A 24,848-nucleotide genomic window follows, 5' to 3' on the forward strand; every position below is an offset into this window, starting at 1 on the left:
AAAGATGATAGATACTCAATAACTATACATATTTGTTGTTGTATGGTTATTTTTTTAGTAAAATTTTTAAAGTTTAAATAAGTCATTTTATTTTTATTAGTAAAAATTTAAATTTTAAATTTTTAAGAATAAAGATTAATATTTTAAATGTTAAAATATTTAAAAACCCTCGACTTATTTAATTATTTTATTTTATTCTTTTCATAACATAACCTTAAAAAACTTTCATATTGAAAGCTTTCACTAACAACCAAACAATTAAAATTTTATAGGTAAAAACTATATTTCTAAAAACTCTACTAATAAAAATTCTACTTAAATAAACTCTATTTAAAAAATTATACCAAACAGAGCCGTAACCGCTTTCCTTAACTGCCTTATTTAAAGGAAACTAATTGCTTTCCCCAGCTGCCTTATTTTGAAGAACATTGATCTCCTCTTCCTGTCCATGATAATAAAAGAAATGTTGCCAAAACCGAGCAAATTCACGACAAGTTGCAATACGAAGCTATTGTCAATTGGAAAACAGAATAAATGCGTTTCGTACTACTGAACAAAAACAAATGACTAAAGCCTATCACAACTGTGAAGAAGAAGACTAATGTTTGTGAATTGATGAAGCCACACCACGTGCACATGTTTTTACGCCAAGTATATCAATCACGGCTGCTTTCCTTCAATCTCAGAGATTCTACACACTCATATCCATGCCTGATGCCTCTATTTTGATTTATAATCTTACATAGGGGCTATGGCTGCAAAAATTACATACAATTTGTATGTACACTATTAGTATTACATTTTCCACATCAGACTTGGCATGCGCTCGGCAACCTTCAAATCTGCCGTCTCAAATCCAACATTGATTCAAGCCAACTCATCAAACGACTTGGAGGCATACAGCATTTGACGGTTGAACCCACATGAAAGATGGGGCAACATACAATCAAAGGTCGTGCAGGAATTATTGACACAAAGAAAAAGAAAACGAAAAGGAGAAAATGCCTGGAGTCTGCTGCTACACCATTGTGATTATCCTGAAGATGCACAGTCTCACTGTTGAACAGAGATGCCCCTCTCCAAGTAGCGAAATTCTTATTACAAAATAGTTGGTCCTCTACGAAGTCCCCATCTCATCCGAGCTAGCTGAAGCTTCACTTCCTGCGGCACATGCACCACCCCCTTGGGTCTCATCATCACTGAACATGCTCTCCTCACTCGAATTGGAAAATAGGCTAACATCATCCTCAGAGGGCAAATCTACCTTCCGTCTCTTTCGGACATCCTTTATTCCTCTTCCTTGCAGAGCCAGACGCCGTCGTTTCCTTGCCTTTCGCTTGCCCTTGGGAAAATCTTCTCTTTGTGACTCAAGGCCTTTATTTTCTAACTCCCTTGCAGTTCCCCCGTTGCCATATTCGTTACCTTCAGACTCATCAGCATCAAGCTTGCGCCTTTTCCTACTTGAACTAGTCTGGTAAGGACGGAATTTAGTTCTAATAAGATTGTTAGCTGCAGTTCAATCTAATGAAAAACTGGGGTTTCATCAATGTTGTCCCAAATATCTAAAAGAAAACAAAGTGGGGGAGAGAGGGGAGGGTTTGTTGTTTTTTTTGGGGGGGGGGGGAAGGGGGGGGGGGGGGGGTGGAAGGGTTAGAATAATTCAGGTCAGCTGATTAGGCTTCAATTGTCTTATGTCAAACTATTTTTTTGCCCCTTTTCAGCAGGATGCAATACAGTTAAATTCCAATTAAATGTGTTTAGTAGTTGGTACCATGCAGCAGTGTTTCCCAATTGAATTATACAGAGACTTCAGTCGGCAATTTAGAATCATTCACATCCCTAAAAGAGACATGCAGGTAAAATCATCAAATAACTGCCAACAATAATTCATCAATACCTTTGGACCACGATCAACCAACCGAGACCATTCATGTCTGTTCCGCAGGCAATCAAGAACAGCCTGTGAATGACTTGAATATGCATACCTCTCTCCATTATGCTTCCTCAGGTGGGGCCAGTGCTGCCAAGAAAACGGGGAAAAGAAAAGATAATTAAAGAAAATAAGAGAGAGAATATGAGTTCTTTCCAAAGACTAGGGAATATATATACAGAAAACAGTTACAGCAAACATACTGGCAGCACAGCATTACAAAGTTCCTCATAAGTCATTCGTCGTCCTTTGCTCATGATCTCATTGATCAAGCCTACATAAAAAGCAAGGGGAAAAGGGCAAGTATATTGTCATAACAACTAAAACAATTAGTAATGACAAAGGTTCTGCTAAAATTAATCAAGAACCCGAAGAAAAATTGTAAAAGGTTTCTACCGGGTAATGTACGATGAACAGGACCCCTATTTGTGCCTGTATCATCATCGGAGATATTCCTTGGCGAATTACGTACAGACGACACATGATCGTTGACCTCAGTGGAAGAAGATGGACCACTATTTGCAGTCATGGTAGAGGAAGGAATATTCTTCCTCACAGAATGTACTGCTGTTGGTGATCCATTATTCTCCCTCCTTGTGTAAGCATCCACTGCATACCCTACATCTTGTCTCCTCAAATCTGGTGATGACACTCTGTCTGTCTTTCTAGATTCACCATCAAGCTCGTGAGAACGGAACCCATCTCTGGATGCATCTTTGTTCTTTCTTCTAGAGACCTATAATACAGACCAATTGCAAGGTTAGTTAGCAGGGCTGCCCACACTAAGAAAGGGGGAAGGCACGATCACCATTCATCTTGGAGTAAAAGTGTGTACCAAGCTGTGATCCTTTCCTCCAGAACTGGATGTACGCTTTATTAGGATGCTTGTTGCAGTTGGAGAGGACAACTGAGGCAAGCTACCAGTGTGACGCACACGCGGTACACGAGGAACTCTAGGAGAACTATTAAGTTCTTGATGCAAAAGCAGAGCAAGCTGACAAAAATAACAGGAGAAAATTTCAAAGGTAAGAATCTTTGAAGAAAGTAACTAGTTTAAACAAATGGCACTTCCACTCTGACCTCTTCATCGCTTAGAGTAGCAGGAGAATTGGAGACTGCTGCAGGATGCATCAGTGGTGCATGATTCACCTTAGGTGGTGGCTGGAAAATTGACTGATTTAACTTTTCACCTTTAAGCGGTACACTTGAAGTTGACATCTTATTTTGTGCATGCAAAGAACACCGACTCTGCAATGATCCAGCAGGCTCACTGGAGCCCGAGGCAACAGCAACATTCTGCACTGATGATAGTTTAGAAGATAAGAAAGACACAGAATCTTTTCCATCAGGCGTGCTGCGCTTTGAAACAGTGGTATGCGAAATTCTGCTGGTGTGTAACGTTTTCGATACAGAGTTGACAGAAGCCTTTGAATGCTCTCTTACTGTTTTCCTCAACATGTCATGGCTTTCTTCATCCCTTACTATGTTGTTTATATCATGATCTTTCTTAATGCTAACATTACCATCAGACATCACTCTTTGCTTACTGCAACGATAAGAGTTCTCAGCATCTGCAGGTTTCAAGTTCTCAGAAGCAGATGATTTGGAGTCCAAAGTATTAGATGGAGACGAAGATGATCTTCCTACACATACAACCGACTTATCCTGACTGGCTAGTGCTGGAAAGTTTAAGCTAGTTGCTTCTGCTTTTGAATGGTCTTCAGCAATCACTGACTGTCTAAATTCAGAACTTTTTTGCACTTCTGCAGAACCATCTGAGCTCTCCTGTTCTCGTTTGATCAGACAAGGGTCACCACTTACTTCATGAACGTTAACTGAGTGGCACTCAGTGGCAGCCTCTGAAGTTCTCTTAGCATCCTGTGCCTTATGATCAGTTGATTGCAAATTGCTTGCCATTAAATTATTCTGTTTAGAGATTTCGGAAACCTCATCGTCATATTTACTTTGTACTTTCAGATCACCAGGACAGGACTGAACATTCAAGTTACCCCTACAATTTTCATTATCCACTTCCGATTTCACTTCAACATTAGAGAGTACTGAGTTTTTAGGAATATGATTGTCCAGAGTTTCCGGTGCAATACTAGCCACATCTTCAACAAGAAGCTTCCCAACACTTTGAACAGGAGTTTTCATACTATCATGCATTTTATCAATAGCAAAATTCTCTTCCTATGATAAGAGTAAGAAAAATCATTCCCATGCAATAGGTGAAATTCTAAAGCACATATGGAAACCAGATGTAAAAATGACAGCCGAATATTACCATTAAAACCAAGTACACTATCATTACCCAAAGCACACAAAAAACTTGACAAAATTAATAGAGGGCATATATCTTGTCTATCTTGTGCCCCAAATCAGAAGCTGAAATAGTAATAATTTCAGGAGATCAGCAAATTGTTGACACAAACAAGATTTCAATGCACATCAGATATTAAAACAGAAGTGTACTGTTAAAGACTAATAAAGCAGATCTTAACAGGCTGAAGGACCAAACTGAAAAGAAGCAAACTAGTAACAGAACACATTTTAGTTAGATGCCTAAAGAATTGAAGTATTAGAATCATTTTGGATTGGTATTCTCTGTGTCAAGGAATTTTAATAAAATTAATTTTCAGCCCAATTAGTAATTACTGTCTATCATTAGCCATGTGGAAGATATGGTTTCTTCACTCATCCTGTTGGGTTGACTGTTTATCAATTTAACCTATCTGAGTTCCCAAATATAAGACATGGAACTAGCTCTGGGAACTGTACAGTTTGGATTGGTTTTTGGGAAAAAACCAAACCAACCAAACCAAAACCAATCAGTTTGGGAAACTTCAAATTGAATACAAACCAAATATTCAAACCAAACCGAATCAGTTAGTTTTGAAGGTTTTGTTTTGTTTGGACTAAAAGGAAGAACAAAAAATAAATAATGGATTAAAATGGGAAAAAAGGAACTAAAATGCAAAATTTTCACCGAAAAAAAATCCAATTATGATATGTGCTTTCTTAATCTCGGTGGACAGTGGTACCTATTGAACAAAAACTAAGGTCAGATGCTTGAGAGCCAAAGAATCCATTCCAAAAAATTAATAGGCAAAACAGAATGCTAAAAAGAATTGAACAAAAAGAAATAATTAAAGCAAAAAAGAATTAATAGGCAAAACAAAAAATTTCACTCAAGGTGAAGGAAGCAGAAAGCCACGGGCAGGTGACAGAGGCAGCAAGCTATCGACAGCAGTGATCGAAAGCGGCGGCGGCAGCAGGCAAGCAGCAGCAGAAGTAGAAGATGGCAGGCAAGCAGTGAAGGCTCAAGAAGAAAGGCAGCAATAAGAGGAAGGGAAGTGTCGATGGAATCAAAGAGACGCAGGCAAGAAGCAACTGCGAATTTCTAGGGTTGGTTTGTGCAGCTTTTGTATGTGTTCCCCCTAACCTTAAGATGAAGAGTTCGAGTCTCCCAGGTGGATGTGCGAGTTCAATTATTGTGATATTTGATGTTGGGCTTTATTGTGATTTACTGTGGGCTTTATTGTGGTTTTCTTGTGGGCTGATATACTTAGTTATACACTTGTGTTGAACATAAAAAAAAAAAAAAATTTTTGTTTGTGTACTAAGAGTGAGACTGTGAGAGTCGTAAATTAAGGGCTAGAGTAGGGCTCAAGATTTTCAATTATATATTTTCTGATTTTATTTATTTTAGAAGTTAAAAGACCAAGCGGTTTTCTAGTTCGGTTTGGTATGAACCAAACCAATCGAAAACCATTTGGTTTATGAAAACTGAAACCCAGTGGCTTATTATAACAGAACCAAACCAAACCGAATAGAAAATTATAGGTTCAGTTCGGTTGGCCAAACTGAACTCAATGCCCAGCCCTACATAGAACCCTCTTGTGCTTGAAAAACCACCCAAAAAGACTGAGATTGTCAATAACTTATGTATTGTTTTGTTTTATGGTCCAACATCCAGCACACTCTCCAGGTTTCCAACTTTTGGATATAGTAATGTATCCCAGCTTGAAATTCAGCTGGCAAACAACACAACTTTTAGACCCCATCTAGTTTCCTAAATCAAACTAACTACTGGAGGAGGCCCAAAGGGAAATGAGAAAAGATCGTGCAATGGAGCTACCAAAGACAACTTTTTTTAAAAAAGGAAAAAAAAAAACATGAAATATTAAAAAGAAAATTTGCATAAAATACCAAACATCAATTTTTAGATTCCAGATACTATAAAAGTGATCAAGCTGCCTCAATTAGCTATGAAACATATATGGGAGTCAGTAAAAAAAGTCATTTAAACTGCAAAATTCAAAATTTTGTCTGCCACAAGCAATAAGGTGAAATTCAGGGAAGCAAACCTCTTGTTTTACAGAAATGTTTCTGGCATCATTGTGTTCTGATATTGACCCAGAAACATCATCAATCTTTGGTGAACCCTTAATGTGATGGCCAGCCATTACTTGCTCCAGTCCATCTACATTTGCAAAGTTAGGTCTAGAGGTGTCAGTAGAAAAGGCATCCAAAGGGTGCTCATTAGCAGCTAAGTCATTCTTGTGTTTGTCAACACCATTGTCCACTGAAAGATAACAATTTGATATAGATTCCCAGTGCACATCCTCTGGCAAATTCTTATTCTTCAGATTCTGAATGCCAGTCTTGGAAGACTTAGGACCTCTGTCTTCATAAAATTCCAATTGTTTTGCATCACTGGAGGGTCTAAACACTAGTAATACGAATGAAGCAAAAAACGAATGTCAGCCACAGCAAGATGTGACTTGCCTTTCACATTTGTCCGTATGAGTAAAAGATAGCCACTACTCACTAGAGTAAAGAAAACACTTTGCATGACAAAGAAAAATCATGTGCAAATGCTGTGCGCATACACAAAGAATTCATATAACATCAAAGAGTATAGTATCACCTGTTCTAGAAGCAAGTAAACCTTTCTTCCTTTCATCAGCCTCCATCTCAGAAGCTCTAGCTTTCTTCTTTCCACTCCGATCTTTGGACATCCCAAATTCTTCTTTCTTCCTGTTCCCTGAATGAATAACAACAGGCCTAAGCAAACTCCTCTCTTTCTTCATGCCATTCAGTGAGCGCCTATCTGTGCCATCGCTGTCCCATTTCTTCATCTCTTTTGAATACAACTTCCTCTCGAACCCACCTTCCTCATCTCTTCCTCTCATCCCAACCAAAGTTGCCACAGGGGTTCCCAGCACACTATCCTTCGACAAAGAAAACAACACACCTGCCCCTTTATCAACTGGATTCTCCTTGTCATTGTCATTTTCTTCTTCCTTTTTATCACCGCCATCCTTCTCCCAACAAGGAAACTCCTTATATTGAAAGTTAAACTTTTTCGGCACATACCCTGTGCACTTCCACAACTCTGGTGTAAAAACCGATTGCAAGCCATTAAACAACCCAGGATCTCCACCCGGAATCCCTTGCACATGCACCCTATTTTCCATTGGTATATTGGTCCAAAGACTGACTGGCTTCCTTGCCGGCCCACTATAAGAACTCTCCAATCTCACAGTTTTAGTTGGCAACTCAACTAACAATTGTGCAACCTCAGTCTCTTCACTTTCATTATGATTACCATTCCTATTATTCTTACTCTTGCACTTATCACATGCAAATAATTCCTCACCTTTAACATACTTAGAGCAGCGTGTGTGCACCCACACGCCACACTCGTCGCAATTCACCATCTCTTCACCATCATCAAAGGTGACCCCACACACACAATCCACCGTCCATGAGCCGTCGACCCAGTCATCGTGTGGGTCTACGCTCTGAAACCGGTGGGACCTCCCCCTCATCTCTATCTACCCTACTTTCTAAACCCCTAATTCTTCACTCTTAAAAAAACAATTAAAATAAAAAAAAAACAAAACGAAAATATTAACAAAACTTAAAATCTATGATTCTTAAATTAAACCTAATTCACATCGTACTGCGCCAATTTTACAATCACCATGTCTACTTCTTGCCAGACGAAGGATTTAGACCTAATTCAGATCCAAAATATTAATACCTGGCGATCTTCTAGCCAGCCGAAGGATTTAGACCTAATTGAGTTTCAAAATATTAATACCTGGCGAATGGACCTCTAAATGCGCATCCGTCAATGGCTTCAGCTTTTTGCTTACAAATGGCTTTGGCTCTGAGCGGAACTGAAAGCGTATTCGGTTTGCACAATTGTTTGTCGTCCGTGTCTGCTTTGATTGATTGATTCACGCTTTCGTGGCTGGATCCGACATAACGCAGCTATTCGACTACCGTATCGGGTTGCTGGGCTGTGAAAAATGATCCATGGGCCAGTTTTATGACTAAAAAAGAAAAGTGGTTTCCCCCTTTTTTTAATTCGATTTTTGTTAAATTTCAAAAAATACAAATTCAATTATGAGTTTTTTTATATACTAATATATTACGACCAGAATTTTACTAATATTTTTACAACCAATCGAGACTCTCTTTTATAATTCAAGTGATTCAACAATTGAATTGTTGGAGTTATCTTATTTTAGTTTAGGATTTTTCTTTTTAACTACATGTGTTCTTGATTGACGAATCAAATGATATTTTTGTTCCAAGTTATGAGAAATCCAAAAATCTGAAAATGGGGATTAAGATTAACAAGTTATCAAAAAAAAATTATTTTCCTCTAAAATTTTGGTTGAAACTACCAACTACCCATCATAACTGTAACAATAACAAAAATAAGATAAATTGAACATACATGTCTGCAAATTTTTTTTTTTTAGGTTTAATGTTTTATCCATATTTATTTAGAGAAATTATCTTCCATTCATCCAAATATTCATTTATTATTATTATTATTATTGTTGTTGTTGTTGTTGATGCTTAAATCTGCTCGTCTTTTGACCGACCAGATTCTTTCACCAACGTTTGTGTTATCAACTGTTGCTTGAACCACTAGGGTTGGAATCGCCCTCCTTTCTCTTACTAGACCTGCGTTCACCAAAAACGGATCAGAGACGCCGGTAGTTTTGCCGGCGTAAACCCTCCGATGTCTAAGTTAGCACAAGATATTTACGGGAAAACAATGCAATTTGGATTCAAGGATGGTTTCTAATCTATTCGAAATTTGTAAGAAAAATGCTTGATTGTAATTTGGCAGCGTTTTTCCTCTCTCAATTTTTTATTGTCCCCTATTCTTCATCGATTTCTCCTTCTTTTATAGCCGCTGTCCCACGTTTCCATTTACCATTCCTCCCCCCTTTTACGGGTAGTGGCAGCCTCTCATGGGACTTTAACTGCTTCATTGTGGGCAAACGTGGGATTTCGCATCTCCCGCAACGGTTTTGGAAAAAGCGCAACTACCGTGATTATGTGGAATCGTGTTCCCGCTTTTGGGGGATTGATATCGGCTCGGTATATGACTCTGGTCGGTATATTACCCTGGTCGGTACTCGTCTCTGGTTGGCTCATGTTTATCCCCGTGTCCTGCTCATACTATTTGGTTGAGGTGATCCATGCCGGGGCAGAATTAATAGCATGGCCGACCTTGTGCTTTTATTTACTTAACACCAGTCCCCCAGTTTCTGGTCTTAGTGAAATGAGTTAAGAGTAGAAACTGATAGTCAAATCTTACCAACCCAGGGAGCTTTTCATCTGGTCTTCTGTTTACCGGGATAGACCTGAGGTACCACTTTCCTTCTGGGAAATTCCGACCTGAGCGTGGGCCTAAATGAGCATGTCCATTGCCTATCTGGGCTTACGCCTACTCTGGCCTCTTGTAACGGTTAGTGACGTGGCATCTCCAAACTTTTCGTATTTGAAATTTGAAACGACGGGCTATCTGTCCTCGATATCCGGTGAGTGAGCTGGCATCCTCATCACTTAAATGCTTTTATTTCCTTTTTCGTTTCAAATCCCTAAACTTAAATCATCGTCGTTTTGTTCTATTCGCTTTCTCTGTTGTGAGACAACTCCTACGAACTTCGTTCATACTCTCCGCGTCTGGGACTTCCGTTTGCAGGGTCTTTCCTCCATCACAGCGACGTTATCAGTGCCAGTCTATTCCAGGTACAACCTTTAACTTCTTCTTTGGTTGTTGTTGCTTGGGTTCTGTGTTGCCCCTTTTTGTATTCGTATACTTAGATTTATTTTGGTTTCCTTTTGGGGTTCCGATATGTCAAATCGGAGAAGGAAATTGATTGCCGATGAGAGTGACGAAGAAACAGGGGATTCAGTCCTTAACTTGTCGATACCCACTGATTTTTTACGTCCCTCTAGTAGTGTAAGGCCCTCCCATGGTAGGGATACCCTTGAGTACCCACGCCCCTTGGCTGTTTCTCCCTCCCCCGAACTAGAGCTTGTAGGGAATAGAGGTGGACCTGTGTCGGGCTCTGGTGAGAACCATAGCTTTGGTGGGGTTGGGGTCCCTGAAGGAGTTAGTGATGGTGAGGGGAGCAGTTCTGGACCGAGCAGATCTGCTAAGAAAATGAATCTTGGCCATAGAGTAGAGGCGGATTCTTACCCTATTGATTTCACAGCTTGTGCCACCACCCCCACTGATCTATTTAAGCTTCCTCTACAACATTCCCAATGAGGTTCTCCTGGTAGTTCCTGGAAAATATGATGTCCCTAGTCGGCCTCCGAAAGGGTCTGTGACGATGCACCTGGAAAGTTTCAAATTAGGAGCTCGGCTGCCCCTTCAAAGTTATTTTGCCAGGATACTGGGCGGTATGCACCTGGCCCCAGGTCAGCTACACCCAAATGGGTGGAGGGTTCTCTCGGCGATGTTTGTATCATGGGAGAGGTGTGGATCAGAGGAGCCCTCCCTTGTTGAAGTGAAGCATTTATACCAGTTGAGGAGTAGCCCAAAAGAAGCAGGATGGTATTATTTTATGTCGAGCTCTGCGAAGAGGAAGCCAATCACCGGCTTCCCCTCCTCATGCAAAAATTAGAAGAACAAATTCTTCTTTGCTGGAAGAAATTGGTGTCCAGCGGCCCATTCGTTGGGTGGTGATATTTACCTTCCAATGCATTTTGTCACCCCAGGTCGTTCATTTTTCGCCTATGTTTTATCTCCAATTGCCACTTATTGGGTTCTTTAACCTTATTTGTTTTTTCAGAATCGTGGGGTTTTATTAAGGATCTTGAAGACCGACCTTTGCTTCAGGTGGAAACTGTTCTGGTGAACGCGTCTACTTGCCAGGACCTCCTGTCGCTAACAAACTTGGTCGGTTCGGGCTTGGTAGATATTGCTGCTGGAATGGATAACAAGATCCTCAGCGCGATGAGCAGAAAGCGTGGTCGGGTTCCAAGCAGCTCCAGCAACCTTCCTCCTCCTCCAAAGAAAGCCAGCGCCGGTTCTTCCAAGGCTCTTGTTCCTACTTTGCCCCCTCCCCCCCACGTAAGAGTGGTGGGGAGAAAACTTCCGACAAGAGTCCTGAGGTCAGCTTGCAATCTGGGGACCGATCTTCTCCTCTTCCATCTCAGGATCAAGGTGACTACCTGAGCCCGTATTAGAAAGATTATAAAAAATCGGTGGGGCCCAAGATAGTGAAGGACATCGAGAGTATGAACCTCTTCGAGTTAGCTGCTTCTGTTCAAAGGGTCTCCTTCAGGCTGGCCATCATGGTTTCGTGTTACAAGACTGGATCCGCCCGCCATGAGAGGAAACTTCAAGCTGACAATCAGGAGTTGAGGAAGAAAGTTGAATCTGCTGATCGCTCCAAGGAGAAGCTGGCCGAGCTGAACAAGCAGCTTACGGAGCTGGAGGAGAAAGTTGCGGTTGCTGAGTCCACTTCCTCCAAGCTTGAGGGTGAGTTGGGTGACCTGAAGTCCAATCTTCAGGCTACTCAAAGTGAAAGAGATACTCTGAGGACCGCCCTTGAGGGAGAGATCAAATCCCTAAGTGAACAGTTGGCTGAGGAGAAAGGCAAATCCGCTGATGTGGATGATCGGCTAGATGCTGAGTATGACTCCGGGGTTGCTTTCAGCTATAAGTGCACCATGTCTGTACTTAAGGAAGAATACCCCGAGCTCGACATGAGCAAACTGGAGGCTGGGGTGGAGAGATATATGGCTGGGGCCGGCCAGGGAGAAAAGGAGCAGGGTGAACAGGAGCAGGTGGAGGCTCCCTTGGATGGGGTGCAAGAGGGGGAAGCTGGGGGACGTGCTTTCGAAGTGGGTCAAGGGTCCATGCCTCCTCCTCCCGGTATTGCTGATCTCCCACCTCCTGAAGCTGATGATCCTCAAGCTGCTGGAGCCGTTGACTTTCCTAATCTTTAAGTCCATTTTTTGTATAAACTCGCCTTTGTTTTGTAAACAATTGAACATTTATAAATTTTTAGATGCTCTCTATTGGCTTTCTTGTCTTGTTTTTGCTCATAGGTTGTTTCTGCAAAATAAATAGACAACTTATCTGGTTTTGCCTGCTGGTTCCTTAGTGGACCGAGCAGGAGTAGACCTTTACTTGCCTTAGTAATTCCCGTAAAATTAGCTGCTGGTCTTTCGTTGACCGAGCAGAAACAGACACTTACTTTCCTTAGTACAATTCTCGTAAAATTAACTGCTGGTCTTTCTTTGACCGAGCAGAAACAGGCACTTACTTGCCTTAGTAAAATTCACGTAAAATTAGCTGCTGGTTTTTCGTTGACTGAGCAGAAACAAGCACTTACTTGCCTTAGTAAAATTTTCGTAAAATTAGCTGCTGGTCTTTCGTTGACCGAGCAGAAACAGGCACTTACTTGCCTTAGTAAAATTCTCGTAAAATTAGCTGCTGGTTTTGCGTTAACCGAGAAGAAACAGGCACTTACTTACCTTAGTAAAATTCTCGTAAAATTAGCTGCTAGTTTTGCGTTGACCGAGCAGAAACAGACACTTACTTGCCTTAGTAAAATTCTTATTAACCTCGCTAGCAGGGGGATTTCATGCTGAATTCATCTTTATTTGAACTTTGAATGTATTACAAAAATACAGGATATATATATGCGCAACAAGCCATCATGCAGTTAACAGAAATAACTTATCAAAATGAGGATTTAGTATAGCACTTTGCTTACTTGAAATACTTCTTCAAGTGCTCAGCGTTCCACAACCTCTTCACGTCTCGTCCATCTTGGTACGCTAACTTATAAGCTCCTGGTCCAGTGGCCCGTATCACCCTGTAAGGGCCTTCCCATTTCGGGCCAAGAGCGCCATGGTTGGGATCCCTGGTGTTTTGGTTCACATTCCTAAGTACCCAATCTCCTGCTTGGAACTGCCTCACGCGCACATTCTTGTTGTAATAACGCATGACCCTTTGCTGACACTGGGTACTTTCTGCGAGGCCCCTTCCATTTTCTCCTCAAGCAGGTCCAGGCTTAAGCAGATCTGCTCGTCGTTTTGCTCCTCAGCGAAATATTCTGTTTGATGTGTCCCCACTCCAATTTTTGCTGGAACTACCGCCTCATGACCAAAAGTTAAAGCGAACGGGGTTTCCCCTGTGGCGGTTTTATGAGTAGTCTGGTAGGCCCATAATACTCCTGGTAGTTCGTCAACCCAAGCTCCCTTCTTCTCTCCCAATCTAGTTTTCAAGAGCTTTTTTATCACTTTGTTAGCTGCTTCGACTTGTCCGTTTGCCTGGGAGTGTGCGGGGGTGCAAAACTTCAGGTCCACCCCCAAATTTCGGTAAAATTCCCTAAAGTTGCTGTTGTCAAACTGCCTCCCATTGTCTGTAATGATGGCATAGGGGATCCCGTATCTGCAGATGATATTCTTCCAAATAAAATCTGTTGTCTTTCTCTCCGTGATTTGGCTGAGGACTCCCACTTCTACCCACTTTGTGAAGTAATCTATTACCACAATTGCATGTGTCGCTGCTCCTCGGCCTTTAGGTAACGGACCAATCAAGTCGATTCCCCATTGAGCGAAAGGCCACGGGGATGCCATAGTGGTCAGTTTTTTTGGGGTTTGTGCAGGAATCTCAGAGAAGCTTTGGCAGGTTTTACAGTTCCTTGCCATTCTTTTCACATCCTGGTGCATGGTCGGCCAGAAGTATCCCTGGCGGAGTGCCTTGAAGGCTAAAGTTCTTGCTCCCAAGTGATTGCCGCATATTCCTTCATGAATCTCCCTCAGTACATAATCTGCCTCCTCCTCATCTAAACACCTTAAAAGGGGCAAGGTGAACGCTCGGCGGTACAGCACTTCGTCTAGTAACGTGTACCTCGCTGCTCGGCATTTTAATTTTCTTGCTTGCCTTTTGTCCTCCGGTAAAACTCTATCGCGGACATATGCACGAATCAGGTCCATCTAGGATTCTCCAGTGCTTACTCTCATCACTTTTACTTCCTCCCCTATACTGGGCAAGGTCCGTACTTCTAGTGGGACCGACTTAGGTAATTTCGGATTTGCCGTTGCAGCCATTCTAGCCAACATATCAGCTCGGTAATTTTCATTCCAGGATATCTGCTTCACCTCTACCTTATTGAAGAGTTCAAACATTTGCTTCGCCTTCTTCAAATAAAGTCCCAATTTCTCTTCCCTTACTTGGAATTGATTGCTGAGCTGGTTACATACTAGCTGGGAATCTGCTCGGATTTCTACTCTTTCTGCCTGTAGTGCATGTGCAAGACCGAGCCCAGTAATGAAGGCCTCATATTCAGCTTGGTTGTTCGTTAGCTGGAAATCAAACTTTACAGCATAGGATACCTCGACACTTTCTGGGCTTCGTATTATAACTCCTGCCCCGGATCCATGTTCACCACGTGATCCATCAACCATTATCAGCCATACCCCCTTTTATCCTCCTACTCTGCTGGTTGTCCCTCTTGGACCTCTTCCCCTGGTTCCACACAGTTAACCATAAAATCAGCCAGGGCTTGGGCCTTGATTGCTCCCCGGGGCCTTTAGGATAGGTCGAATTCGCTCAGTTCCACCGACCACTTTACTAACCGCCCTGATGCATCTGGTTTTTGGAGCATTTGCCGAAGAGGCTGGTTAGTCATCACAATTATCGGGTGGGCCTGAAAATATGGTCGTAGTTTCCATGCTGCTGTTATTAACGACAGTGCCCATTTCTCCATCAATTGGTACCTAGTTTCTGCGTCTACCAAGGCTTTACTAGTGTAATACACGGGGTGTTGCTTCCCTTCTTCTTCTCGAACTAACACTGAGCTGGTAGCCCATTTTAAGATTGCCAAGTACAAAAACAGCTGGTCACCTTCCCTCGGAGTTGATAGTAACGGGACATGGGCCAGATACTCCTTCAGCTGCCCAAACGCCTCCTCACATTCTGATGTCCACTCCATCTTCCTCCCTTTCTTTATGGTTTGGAAGAAAGGGTGGTATTTATCTATGGCCCGCGAGATGAATCGATTCAATGTTGCCACTTTCCCTATAAGGCTCTGCACCTCCTTAACTGTTCGGGGGGATCTCATTTCTGTTACTGCCCGTATTTTCTCCGGGTTGGCCTCGATCCCTCGGTGGCTCACTAGGAATCCCAAAAATTTACCCGAGTTGACCCCAAAAGCACATTTCTCCGGGTTTAGCTTCATTTCATACTTCCTCAGTAATTCAAAGGTTTCTTCCAAGTGTTTCACGTGATCCCTCGGTTCTCTGGACTTTGTGATCATATCGTCCACATATACCTCCATAGTATGACCGATCAGGGGCTTGAAGATCTTGTTTACCAACCTTTGATAGGTAGCTCCTGCAATTTTCAGGCCAAAAGGCATCACCTTGTAGCAAACAAACCCATGTTTGTTATAAAGGTGGTGTTTTTCTCATCCTGCTCATCTATGGGTATTTGGTTATATCCTAAAAAGGCATCCATGAAACCGAGCAGACTGTGACCCGCTGTTGAGTCAATAAATTGGTCTATCTTTGGTAGGGAAAAATTGTCCTTCAGGCATGCCTTATTAAGATCTGTGAAATCCACACACATTCTCCATTTTCCGTTGGCCTTATTTACCAGTACTACATTGAAAATCTACTCCGGGTACCTGCCCTCCCTTATAAACCCTGCTTTCGACAGCTTCTCCACCTCGGCGTTTATGGCCTCGTACCTTTCTTGGTTAAAACATCTCCTCTTCTGTCTCACCGGCCTCGCCCCCTTCTTGATTGCCAACTTGTGGCAAGCTACCCCGCGATCAATTCCTAGCATATCCTCGTGAGACCAGGCGAATATATATGCATGAGACTGTAGGCAATTTACCAACTCGCCTTTTACTGCCCCAACCAATCCTGATCCGATCTTCACCACTCTGCTCGGGTTGCTTTTGCTTACCGCAACTTCTTTCAGTTTCTTAACAGGCTCTTGGCGGCCTTTTTTAGACTCTCCTCGATTATCTAGAGAAGTAACATGTAGTGTCTCATTGGCCGTTGTAGCGTAACAACTCCTTGCCATCCTCTGGTCGCCTTTTACTACGCCGACCACTTTATTTACTCCGTATTTTAGCACTAGATAATGCGTAGATACAACGCATTGGCTTATCCTCATGAATGGTCTCCATAGTATCATCTGATAAGGGCTTCTTTCCTCTACCACGATAAAATCCAGCATCATCGTTCTTTCAAACGGCTTTGTCCCCACAGTAATTGGAAGTTCAATGATCCCCATGGGAGTTAGCCGTCCCCCTCCAAATCCCTTTAAGGATGTATTTGTCCGTTCCAATTTTAAGTCAACAATTCCCATATCATCTAGGGCCGACTTAAACAAGATGTCAACCGAGCTGCCCGTGTCTACCAGTATTCGTCGCAATTCTGTACCAGCCACCATTGTCTTAATTACCAGTGCATCCTCATGGGGATATAAGATACCCTTTTCATCGTCATCTGTCCACATTATGGGAACTTGCCGCAATTTTGCCTTCTTGGCTGCTGGCAAATTGAAAAGCACTTCTTTACTAGTCATAGCGTATCTCCCGTAGTTCTTCCGTGCTCTATTCGAATCCCTGGCCAATGTTGGCCCTCCTGCTATCACACGGATGATCGGCTGTTCACGTTCCAGACCTCTCTCAACTCCTTCATCCCGCGTGTACTGTGATTCAATAACAGGGGACATTCCATCTACATATTCATCCAAGTATCGGTTCCTCACTAAATCCTCCACTTAAATCTTCAGGTCACGACATTGGCTGATAGTGTGACCATGAGTGTCGTGGAATTTACAAAATCTGCTATTATCCCGTCGGTGAGCCGGTTTTGTTATAGGGGCTGGAGGGTACAACAAACCCCGTCCTTCGATCCTCTCATATAATTCTTCCATAGAGATCTTCAATGGAGTGTACTGTCTATATGCCAAGCTCTGGTCTATCAGCTGAACTGCTCAGCTATTCTGAATGCCATCTCGGGCTGGTATAGTCGCTAGCTAATCTGGTCGCCCAGCCCTGGAACCATTTGCATGTAACGCTCTGGGACTGCTGTGATAAGGGTGGGCAGCCATCTACCTGAATTCTCGTTGCCGCTCCGGGAACGAGGTGCGTGGAGGTTGGGCTCGGCTGGGTTGGAACTGTTGTGGTCTCTGAGCTACGGGGTAAGGGCGGGATCAAGTTGATATTCCGCCCATAACTGAGGATTCCCCAGCTCGCTTTCCCGATCCACTCCCGTTTGGGGCTCTCCGTTCTCTTCGCCTCAGCTCTTCCAGCTGTTCACCTTTTATCTTTGCCGATTTCTCCTCTTCGATCTCTATATCTCGCCTCGCCTGTTCGTTCCCCGCCAAATAATTCTGCATTAGGGGGCTTCTTAAGTTATACCACAATCGGCCGATTTTTACACCTTCTTTTAATCCCTTCAACACCTGTGGGTGATTAAAAGCTCTCAAATCTAGCACGACCCGGTGATATCGCTTTACAAAATCCCGGAGGGACTCATGCTCCTCTTGTTTCATCCCCATCAGTTCCATCATGTCGTCCTCTGGGGCTACCGCTCCTCGGAACTGTTCGGCCAACTCTTGGCACATCTGCTCGTACCCCTTTATACCTCCTCGGGGCAGCTTGCGGTACCATTCTCGGGCTCGCCCCTCGAGTGTCAATGGGAACACCCTGCACCTCTGAGCTGGTGTCAACCCCTACACCCCCGTCATGTCGTTGAAACGCTCAATATACACCAGCGGGTCACTTCGACCGGAGTATTTGAGGTCGGGGAAGCGGAAATCTCTTGGGATTACTGTACTCATGATCTCGGTTGATAACAGAGATTCTTCATCCAGCATTATCCTCCAGCTCGGGGGCTTTCTCTTGCCCTGTATCTCCTCCATCACCTGCGCCAGTCTGCGCACCTCCCCCTCCAATTCTACCGCACGGTCAGGATTACGTGTAGCTATTTGGTCTCGTTCTAACTCGGCATTGCGCAACCGCTATCTGAGCTCTCCTTTATCAACACTGCCCCCTCGGCCATTGACTTCCAGTACCCGTCCAGGGAGAGGTTGGTCCCTCCCTTCATCTATTCGTCCTCCTGAAACCCGACCAGTGCTTCCGTGGGGATACACCCCATTAGGTTGGTCTGTCGGCGGAGGGATTTCCTCGACTCTACGCCTCCGGAGGCTGGGTTCTACTCCAACATCATTTCTTCCCACGGGGGTTTCACAATCCCTTCTCCGCTCGTCCCTCAGCTCGTGCAGTATGGTCGCGAGAGTCTCCATTTGCTTCTCCATCCGCTCTAATCGATCTTGCATCATCCTCTCCCGGGCTTCATTTGCAATTTCTCGAAGAGTGATTGTCTCCCCAGCTTCGTTATCCTCCCTCGAAGCGTCCTTCCTTGACACCTTCATGTCTATCGTTCGCTGTTTCTCCGGTAACTACTAATTCGGTGGTAGCTTTTTATCCAGCTCCTCACAGACGGCGCCAAAATGTTGATGCTTAAATCTGCTCGCCTTTTGACCGACCAGATTCTTTCACCAACGTTTGTGTTATCAACTGTTGCTTGAACCACTGGGGTTGGAATCGCCCTCCTTTCTCTTACTAGACCTGCGTTCACCAAAAATGGATCAGAGACGCCGGTGGTTTTGCCGGCGTAAACCCTCCGATGCCTAAGTTAGCACAATGTATTTACGGGAAAACAGTGCAATTTGGATTCAAGGATAGTTTCTAATCTATTCGAAATTTGTAAGAAAAAGGCCTGATTGCAATTTGGCAGCGTTTTTCCTCTCTCAATTTTTTATTGTCCCCTCTTCTTCATCGATTTCTCTTTTTATAGCCGCTGTCCCACGTTTCCATTTACCCTTCCTCCCCCCTTTTGCGGGTAGTGGCAGCCTCTCATAGGACTTTAACTGCTTCATTGTGGGCAAACGTGGGATCTTGCGTCTCCCGCAACGGTTCTGGGAAAAGCGCAACTACCGTGATTCTGTGGAATCGTGTTCCCGCTTTTTGGGGGATTGATATCGGCTCGGTAAATGACTCTAGTCGGTATATTACCCTGGTCGGTACTCGTCTCTGGTTGGCTCATGTTTATCCCCGTGTCTTGCTCGTACTATTTGGCTGAGGTGATCCATGCCGAGGCAGAATTAATAGCATGGCCGACCTTGTGCTTTTATTTACTTAACAATTATTATTATTATACTACACACACACTGACACACACTATTAACATATGTAAATATTTGACCACGTCATATTGTCATTAATCATAATGACGCTAATATGCATTCCAAAAAAATTTAATTTTTCACCCAATGATTAGAAATAGTATTATTTATCCACCCAATGATTGTAAAGAGTGTGTGTATACTAAGAGGGCGTTTATTTTAATAAATTTGATAGCTTAATTTATATCAAAAAGTCTAATGGTTTATTTGTTTTTTGTCTGGAGTTCAAAATTTAATTGGTTTTAGACATTTATGGCGTGTTTGATTTGAAGAAATATGAGGAGACGAAAAGCGGGGGAAGGAGAAGAGAGGAAAAAATAAGAGGAGAAAATTAAATTTTATGTCCAATCAAATAATGAAAATAAGATTTACCCTTTTTTTTATTCATTTTTTCTCCTCTCTTTTTTATTCCTTTCATCTCCTACCATTTCTTCCAACTAAACATCAGCTAAGAGTTTTTAGTTTGTTTGTTTTCTATAACTTATTTTTTATTATAAGATATTTAGATCGAAATGGAAATAGATAAAATATTTTTACTTTTATCTTAATGCTAAAATCTATAAATGGAACTTTAATATTCTCTTTTATTAATACTCATATTAAATACATTTATTTGTTATTTTATAATTATCCTTTTATTATTTTTTAATTTATCACTTTTTGTTTTGTGCGTGTTCAGCTATCATTTTTTTTTTTGTGAATGATAATTTTATATGTAATATTACTTTAGATGAGTGTGTCCATCTTTTTATATTTATAATTACTATTTTGTAATATATTTTGAATTTTATTTAATGCATTAATTTTAATTAAAATGATTAAACAATTTTTGGTTGGCTTACGTAATTAAGAAGAAAAAAATAAGAAAATATACTAAAAATAACATTATAAGTATCGTATATTAATATTAAAAAAATACATGTGTTAGATATATTTTTTGCATTTCATGCGTTTTTGGGTATACATTATCAATTTTTTTATTAATCAAATAATTTATTTATAATTGGTTATGTTTTAAAAAATAAATATAAGAATTGTTAATATCTATAAGGTTATATATGTCAAAATATCATATTTCAAATATTTTCTTTTTAAAAAAAAACAACTTAACACTTATATTCATATATTGAAAGAAGAAAAACAAATATATCATTTGGCTATATACATTCAAAACTATTCAAACTTCAATCAAATTCAAACGCATTCAAATTTCAGATAGAAAAACAAACACTACGTAAGTTTGTTTGATTTTCAACTTAATGAAAATTTTCAATCATTAGTTTATTCAATTATTAAGCTTTTTTTTTTACTCAATCCGAAGAATTTAAGTGATATCTTTAAAAAAATATTCCCAAAATCACCCTATCTAATTATTATCTTTACCTAAATAAATCTTGTTAACTAACATTATTATCACATACATAACTCGTGATAATATAATAGTAAATTTTTACTATTTTTATCTTTTTCAAATTAGCATTATTTATCTTTGCAATTTTTTATAAATATTTTTCATATAACACATTGTAAACTACAATAAAATTGATTAAAACATTCTAATTTAAACTATTAAATAGTAGTGTTCACTTAAACATGATTGAACATTATTAATGTTATGATAAAATACTATCTTATTTTTGTTCGTTGAAATGTTTATTATTTATTTAGCATTTAAAATTCGTAAGATCACAAACATAAAAGTATTGGTTTTCATATAGTGCAATAATCTACCGATCCTCTTTTTTTCAAGCTTTTTTAAAAATACACATATCTTTTTTTTTTGGAAAAATTTCATCTAAAGTTACATTTTGTTGCACCCATTCACTTCAGTCTTCACACTATTATAATGTTGCTGACCTCATAAAGGTAAATTTGTCATTTGACCTAAGCAGCAAAAAACTGACTCTGTTTAAATGCTTGGAAAAAGACCCCCATAATAAGCTTCAAAGCCAACAACAACCTTTTCTTCCCTTGCACTTCCCCTGCACCTGCTTCACACACCACGCACTCGCAACATAAGAATCCCCATCATCATCATTATCATCATCATCAATACAACTACTCCATTCCTCTTCTTTAATCATCCTCTTCTTCTTCTCTTTCGAATCTGCCATATCACTATAACTTACCCACCTCTCCTCACTCACACCCCTCTCTTTACACCTCATCACGGTCCGTACAAGCCACAATCATTGCACTCACAATGAACGTCATCATCATCATAACTCAATAGATGTAGGGACAACAATGGACACTCCTCTAATGTCGTGAGTAGGGCATTGAGAGTGTTGGTGTTGTCAGTGGCTGCAAAACTCTGGATTTTCAATTTGAACTTGGAGCTAAAGTATGGTGGATTGAGCTTGAACTATTGTTGGATGCTGCAGTAAATAAAGAAGTGAATGTGAAAGAGAATAAATCCTAAAAAGTTTCAGCTGTTGATGATGATTCCTTTTGAATTTGAAACTCGTTTTTTTATTAAATGAAAATTCTAGTTTGCGAGTGTCGTAAGTTTCAACTGCTTCTTTTGTTGATTTTGCTTAATTTTGCTCTTCTTATTAGAGATCTATTGATGACGATCCTTTTCTTATGGGCTTAGGTTCAAGCTCATAATAAATTAAGTTTCAAAATCTGATTTTTTAAATTTATTTAAGGCAAAATTGTAATTTTATTTTTAAGGGCAAAAATATCATTTAACTAATATTCCGTTAATTCTCTTAATTGAGTGAAAATGGAATTGGATAGCTTAATATCATTTAAGGGCAAAAATATCATTTAACTAATATAATTTCAAGTGGAATTCTACCTCCCAAAAAAGATATGTAATTTTACAAAAAACTTGAAAACACAGGTGATCGGTGGATAATTGTTCTTTCATATATTTTAAGTTGAAAAGAAAATCAATAACTTAATACTTATTATCAAATATTCAAAAAATATCATTCAAATTTGAATATTTAGTTCTATTGAAAATTTACACTAATTCAGATTTTTTCAAATTTCAAACAAAATAACAAATGACACATAAATATTATGACTTATTTTTTATTTTTCTTCAATTTTTATGCGTTAAATTACAAGTACAAGTGCTTAAAAGCAAATGGTACAGCTACTTCACAACATAGATTGAATATTTTCATTTTCCATGAGTAAGTGAATCTTTTAAAGTGACATATCACTGGTGGTAGAAAAGTCATATCCTTTTCATTAAGGGTAGGCAAAATATTCAACCCGATAAAAAAAAAAAATCGGGTTCGGATCGAATCGAATTGAAGGCTATATCTGATCGGATGCAATATTGCCAACCCGATCAGATTGTGATCGGATCAGGTTTCATCCGATCCAATTTGAAAACTCGATCGGATTGGCTAAAAAAAAAAGACAAAACACACACACACACAAATCACAATTCAAATAGACACACCCTATATCGTCCACACACGTACACTATACATCACACACCATACCACCCACACAACAGTTGCAGCCTTCCTCATTGGCTCACCTTCAACCTTAAGTCAACACTCAACACTTAACAGCAGAGCTAAACACACACACTCACACGGCCGACAGTACCCAACGACAGCCACGACCTCCTCCATCAACTTATCATGTCACTTTCAAGAAGACAAGAAAGAAAAAATAGTGACACACATCACACAAACACACACCACACCGTCCACACATGTGTACACTATACAGCACACGCCACACCACCTAAACAGCAGTTGCAACCTCCTTCACTGGCTCACCCTCAACTTCAAGTCAACACTCAACACTTAACATCAGAGTAAAAAGCACACATTCACACATCCGACAGTACCCAACCACAGCCACGACCTCCTCCCTTAACTTTTCATCTCACTCTCAAGAAGACAAGAAAGAAGAAACAGTGACACACACAGACACAGCAAGAAAGCGGTAGCCAACCACCAAATGCAACAACCCAACCAGATCTACTACCACCACCTACCGAATCTGCTGATCCATGCCTCCACCATCACCAAGCTCCTCCTTCAAGCTCCATCTAAACCCTGCAAACGGCAACCTGAATTTCTGTTTTGAAGCTTTGAGTTCGAGCCTTCGATTATGGTATATACCATCGCCATTTGATAGTTATATTGTGTATTGTGTAATATATATTATATGTTATTATATTAAATTGTTAATTAGTAATTATTATATTTCACCCAACCTGAATTGACCTGAACTAAATTCGAACCTTTCTAATCTGAATTTGATTCGAATCAAACTCAACCCAATTTCTTGGTCCGACTGGATCAAGTTAATTAGTAATTAATTCGGATTGGATTGGATTGTGTTATATGTTCAGATTGAGTTCAAATGAACTTTAATCCAACTCGACCAACCCAAAACTTGATCCAGTTGATCCGAACTCAATTTAGCCCAGTTCTACTTCTCATGGAGAACATTTTTATTATTAATAATTAAAGAATGATACAAGTATAGTTTAAATGCACTTTTATACTTAAATCCACAATAATGCAAATTTATTAAAATAAGTTAACTTAAGTGATTTTACATAATACAATTTTCTTACTTCAAGAAATTTAAAAACAACTTCCCAAGAGAATATAGAAATCCATCAAATTTTTTGAATATTATAAATGAATTCAAGCACTAAATAACAGAATTTACCAACAAGTCTATTAAGATTTCTGTTTCTCTTAACGAGAGCTTTGGAACGACATACTATATGTCTAAATATGATATTATTTGTCCCATCTAGCCTCGTCAAAAGATATCTTGTTTACTTAGTTACACTTTGAAGGTAAAATGGTCATTTTATATTGATTCCCTTAAAGATTATAATATTTCTAATAGTAAAATAAATGAGCTATACACTTTGTAAATTTTGTTGGGCAACTAAATAGATTAAAAGTTTTTTGTCTGAGGGCACAAATGAGTCACAACCCTTATGTTGGGACTTTAATTTATCTTCTCAATTACATAACTGATAGAAATAAACATCTCCATATAAGTTTATTGGAATGTTCTAAATCAAGTATATTATAATACAATTCAGATTTTTATCCTCGATAATATTTGAGGGATATAAGTGTTAAAAAAAACTTATATTTTAACTGTGATTAAAAAAAAAAAAAAGACATGGCTAGAGAGAGATCTAGTAAATGTAAACAGGTTCTATTTGGTATTTAACTAATTTATATTTTAAGTTACAATAGATGTAAAAAAAAAAAGTTATATCTATAAAATAAAAGTTAATAATGTATAATAAATATAAATTTTTAAAAAATAATTTTGACAAAAATAACGGTTAACTTTGGAATGCCTCTTATTTTTGTTAAGAAAACAAAAGAAATTTCATTAACCTACCCCCTTTTT

At 40.1% G+C, this 24,848-nt stretch overlaps 3 protein-coding genes across 5 annotated transcripts; 1 reads left to right on the top strand and 2 right to left on the bottom strand.

Annotated features, from left to right (window-relative positions):
- Positions 1-477: 477 nt before the first annotated feature.
- Positions 478-8,219, bottom strand: LOC102628629 (uncharacterized). Of its 3 annotated transcripts, none has more exons than XM_025099322.2 (8): positions 6,864-8,215; positions 6,301-6,665; positions 3,011-4,123; positions 2,766-2,924; positions 2,327-2,666; positions 2,134-2,204; positions 1,898-2,020; positions 478-1,471 (listed from the first exon to the last, which is right to left on the bottom strand). In XM_025099322.2, the coding sequence occupies exons 1-8, from the start codon at positions 7,765-7,767 to the stop codon at positions 1,118-1,120; spliced, it is 3,429 nt and encodes a 1,142-aa protein (XP_024955090.2). In that variant the 5' UTR covers positions 7,768-8,215; the 3' UTR covers positions 478-1,117. The 3 variants fall into 3 exon arrangements, with proteins under 3 accessions (XP_024955090.2, XP_024955091.2, XP_052293384.1); XM_025099323.2 differs by having other exon boundaries at positions 1,292-1,457; positions 6,864-8,219; XM_052437424.1 differs by having other exon boundaries at positions 1,347-1,493; positions 6,864-8,219.
- A 1,884-nt stretch (positions 8,220-10,103) lies between these two features.
- Positions 10,104-11,435, top strand: LOC127901207 (uncharacterized). Its single transcript, XM_052437937.1, has 3 exons — positions 10,104-10,364; positions 10,468-10,657; positions 11,050-11,435. Exons 1-3 carry the CDS (start codon positions 10,104-10,106, stop codon positions 11,433-11,435), a joined length of 837 nt encoding a protein of 278 aa, XP_052293897.1.
- Positions 11,436-17,447: 6,012 nt separating this feature from the next.
- On the bottom strand, positions 17,448-18,158 carry LOC127901215 (uncharacterized). Its single transcript, XM_052437963.1, has 2 exons — positions 18,069-18,158; positions 17,448-17,969 (listed from the first exon to the last, which is right to left on the bottom strand). The coding sequence occupies exons 1-2, from the start codon at positions 18,156-18,158 to the stop codon at positions 17,448-17,450; spliced, it is 612 nt and encodes a 203-aa protein (XP_052293923.1).
- Positions 18,159-24,848: the final 6,690 nt, after the last annotated feature.

Source organism: Citrus sinensis, chromosome 3, assembly GCF_022201045.2.
Source record: "Citrus sinensis cultivar Valencia sweet orange chromosome 3, DVS_A1.0, whole genome shotgun sequence".
Taxonomy (NCBI): domain Eukaryota; kingdom Viridiplantae; phylum Streptophyta; class Magnoliopsida; order Sapindales; family Rutaceae; genus Citrus; species Citrus sinensis.

What these genes read in the sequence shown, in the direction of transcription:
- LOC102628629 (XM_025099322.2), bottom strand. Translation starts at nt 7,767, where the DNA reads ATGAGGGGGAGGTCCCACCGGTTTCAGAGCGTAGACCCACACGATGAC. An exon ending in ACATTTCTGTAAAACAAGAG is followed by an intron (nt 4,124 to 6,300) that starts GTTTGCTTCCCT and finishes CTCTTATCATAG; the next exon opens with GAAGAGAATTTTGCTATTGA. An exon ending in CTACTCTAAGCGATGAAGAG is followed by an intron (nt 2,925 to 3,010) that starts GTCAGAGTGGAA and finishes TATTTTTGTCAG; the next exon opens with CTTGCTCTGCTTTTGCATCA.
- LOC127901207 (XM_052437937.1), top strand. Translation starts at nt 10,104, where the DNA reads ATGTCAAATCGGAGAAGGAAATTGATTGCCGATGAGAGTGACGAAGAA. An exon ending in GGGTTGGGGTCCCTGAAGGA is followed by an intron (nt 10,365 to 10,467) that starts GTTAGTGATGGT and finishes TTGATTTCACAG; the next exon opens with CTTGTGCCACCACCCCCACT. An exon ending in TTTTGCCAGGATACTGGGCG is followed by an intron (nt 10,658 to 11,049) that starts GTATGCACCTGG and finishes TTGTTTTTTCAG; the next exon opens with AATCGTGGGGTTTTATTAAG.
- LOC127901215 (XM_052437963.1), bottom strand. Translation starts at nt 18,158, where the DNA reads ATGGAGGAGATACAGGGCAAGAGAAAGCCCCCGAGCTGGAGGATAATG. An exon ending in CAACCGAGATCATGAGTACA is followed by an intron (nt 17,970 to 18,068) that starts GTAATCCCAAGA and finishes ACGGGGGTGTAG; the next exon opens with GGGTTGACACCAGCTCAGAG.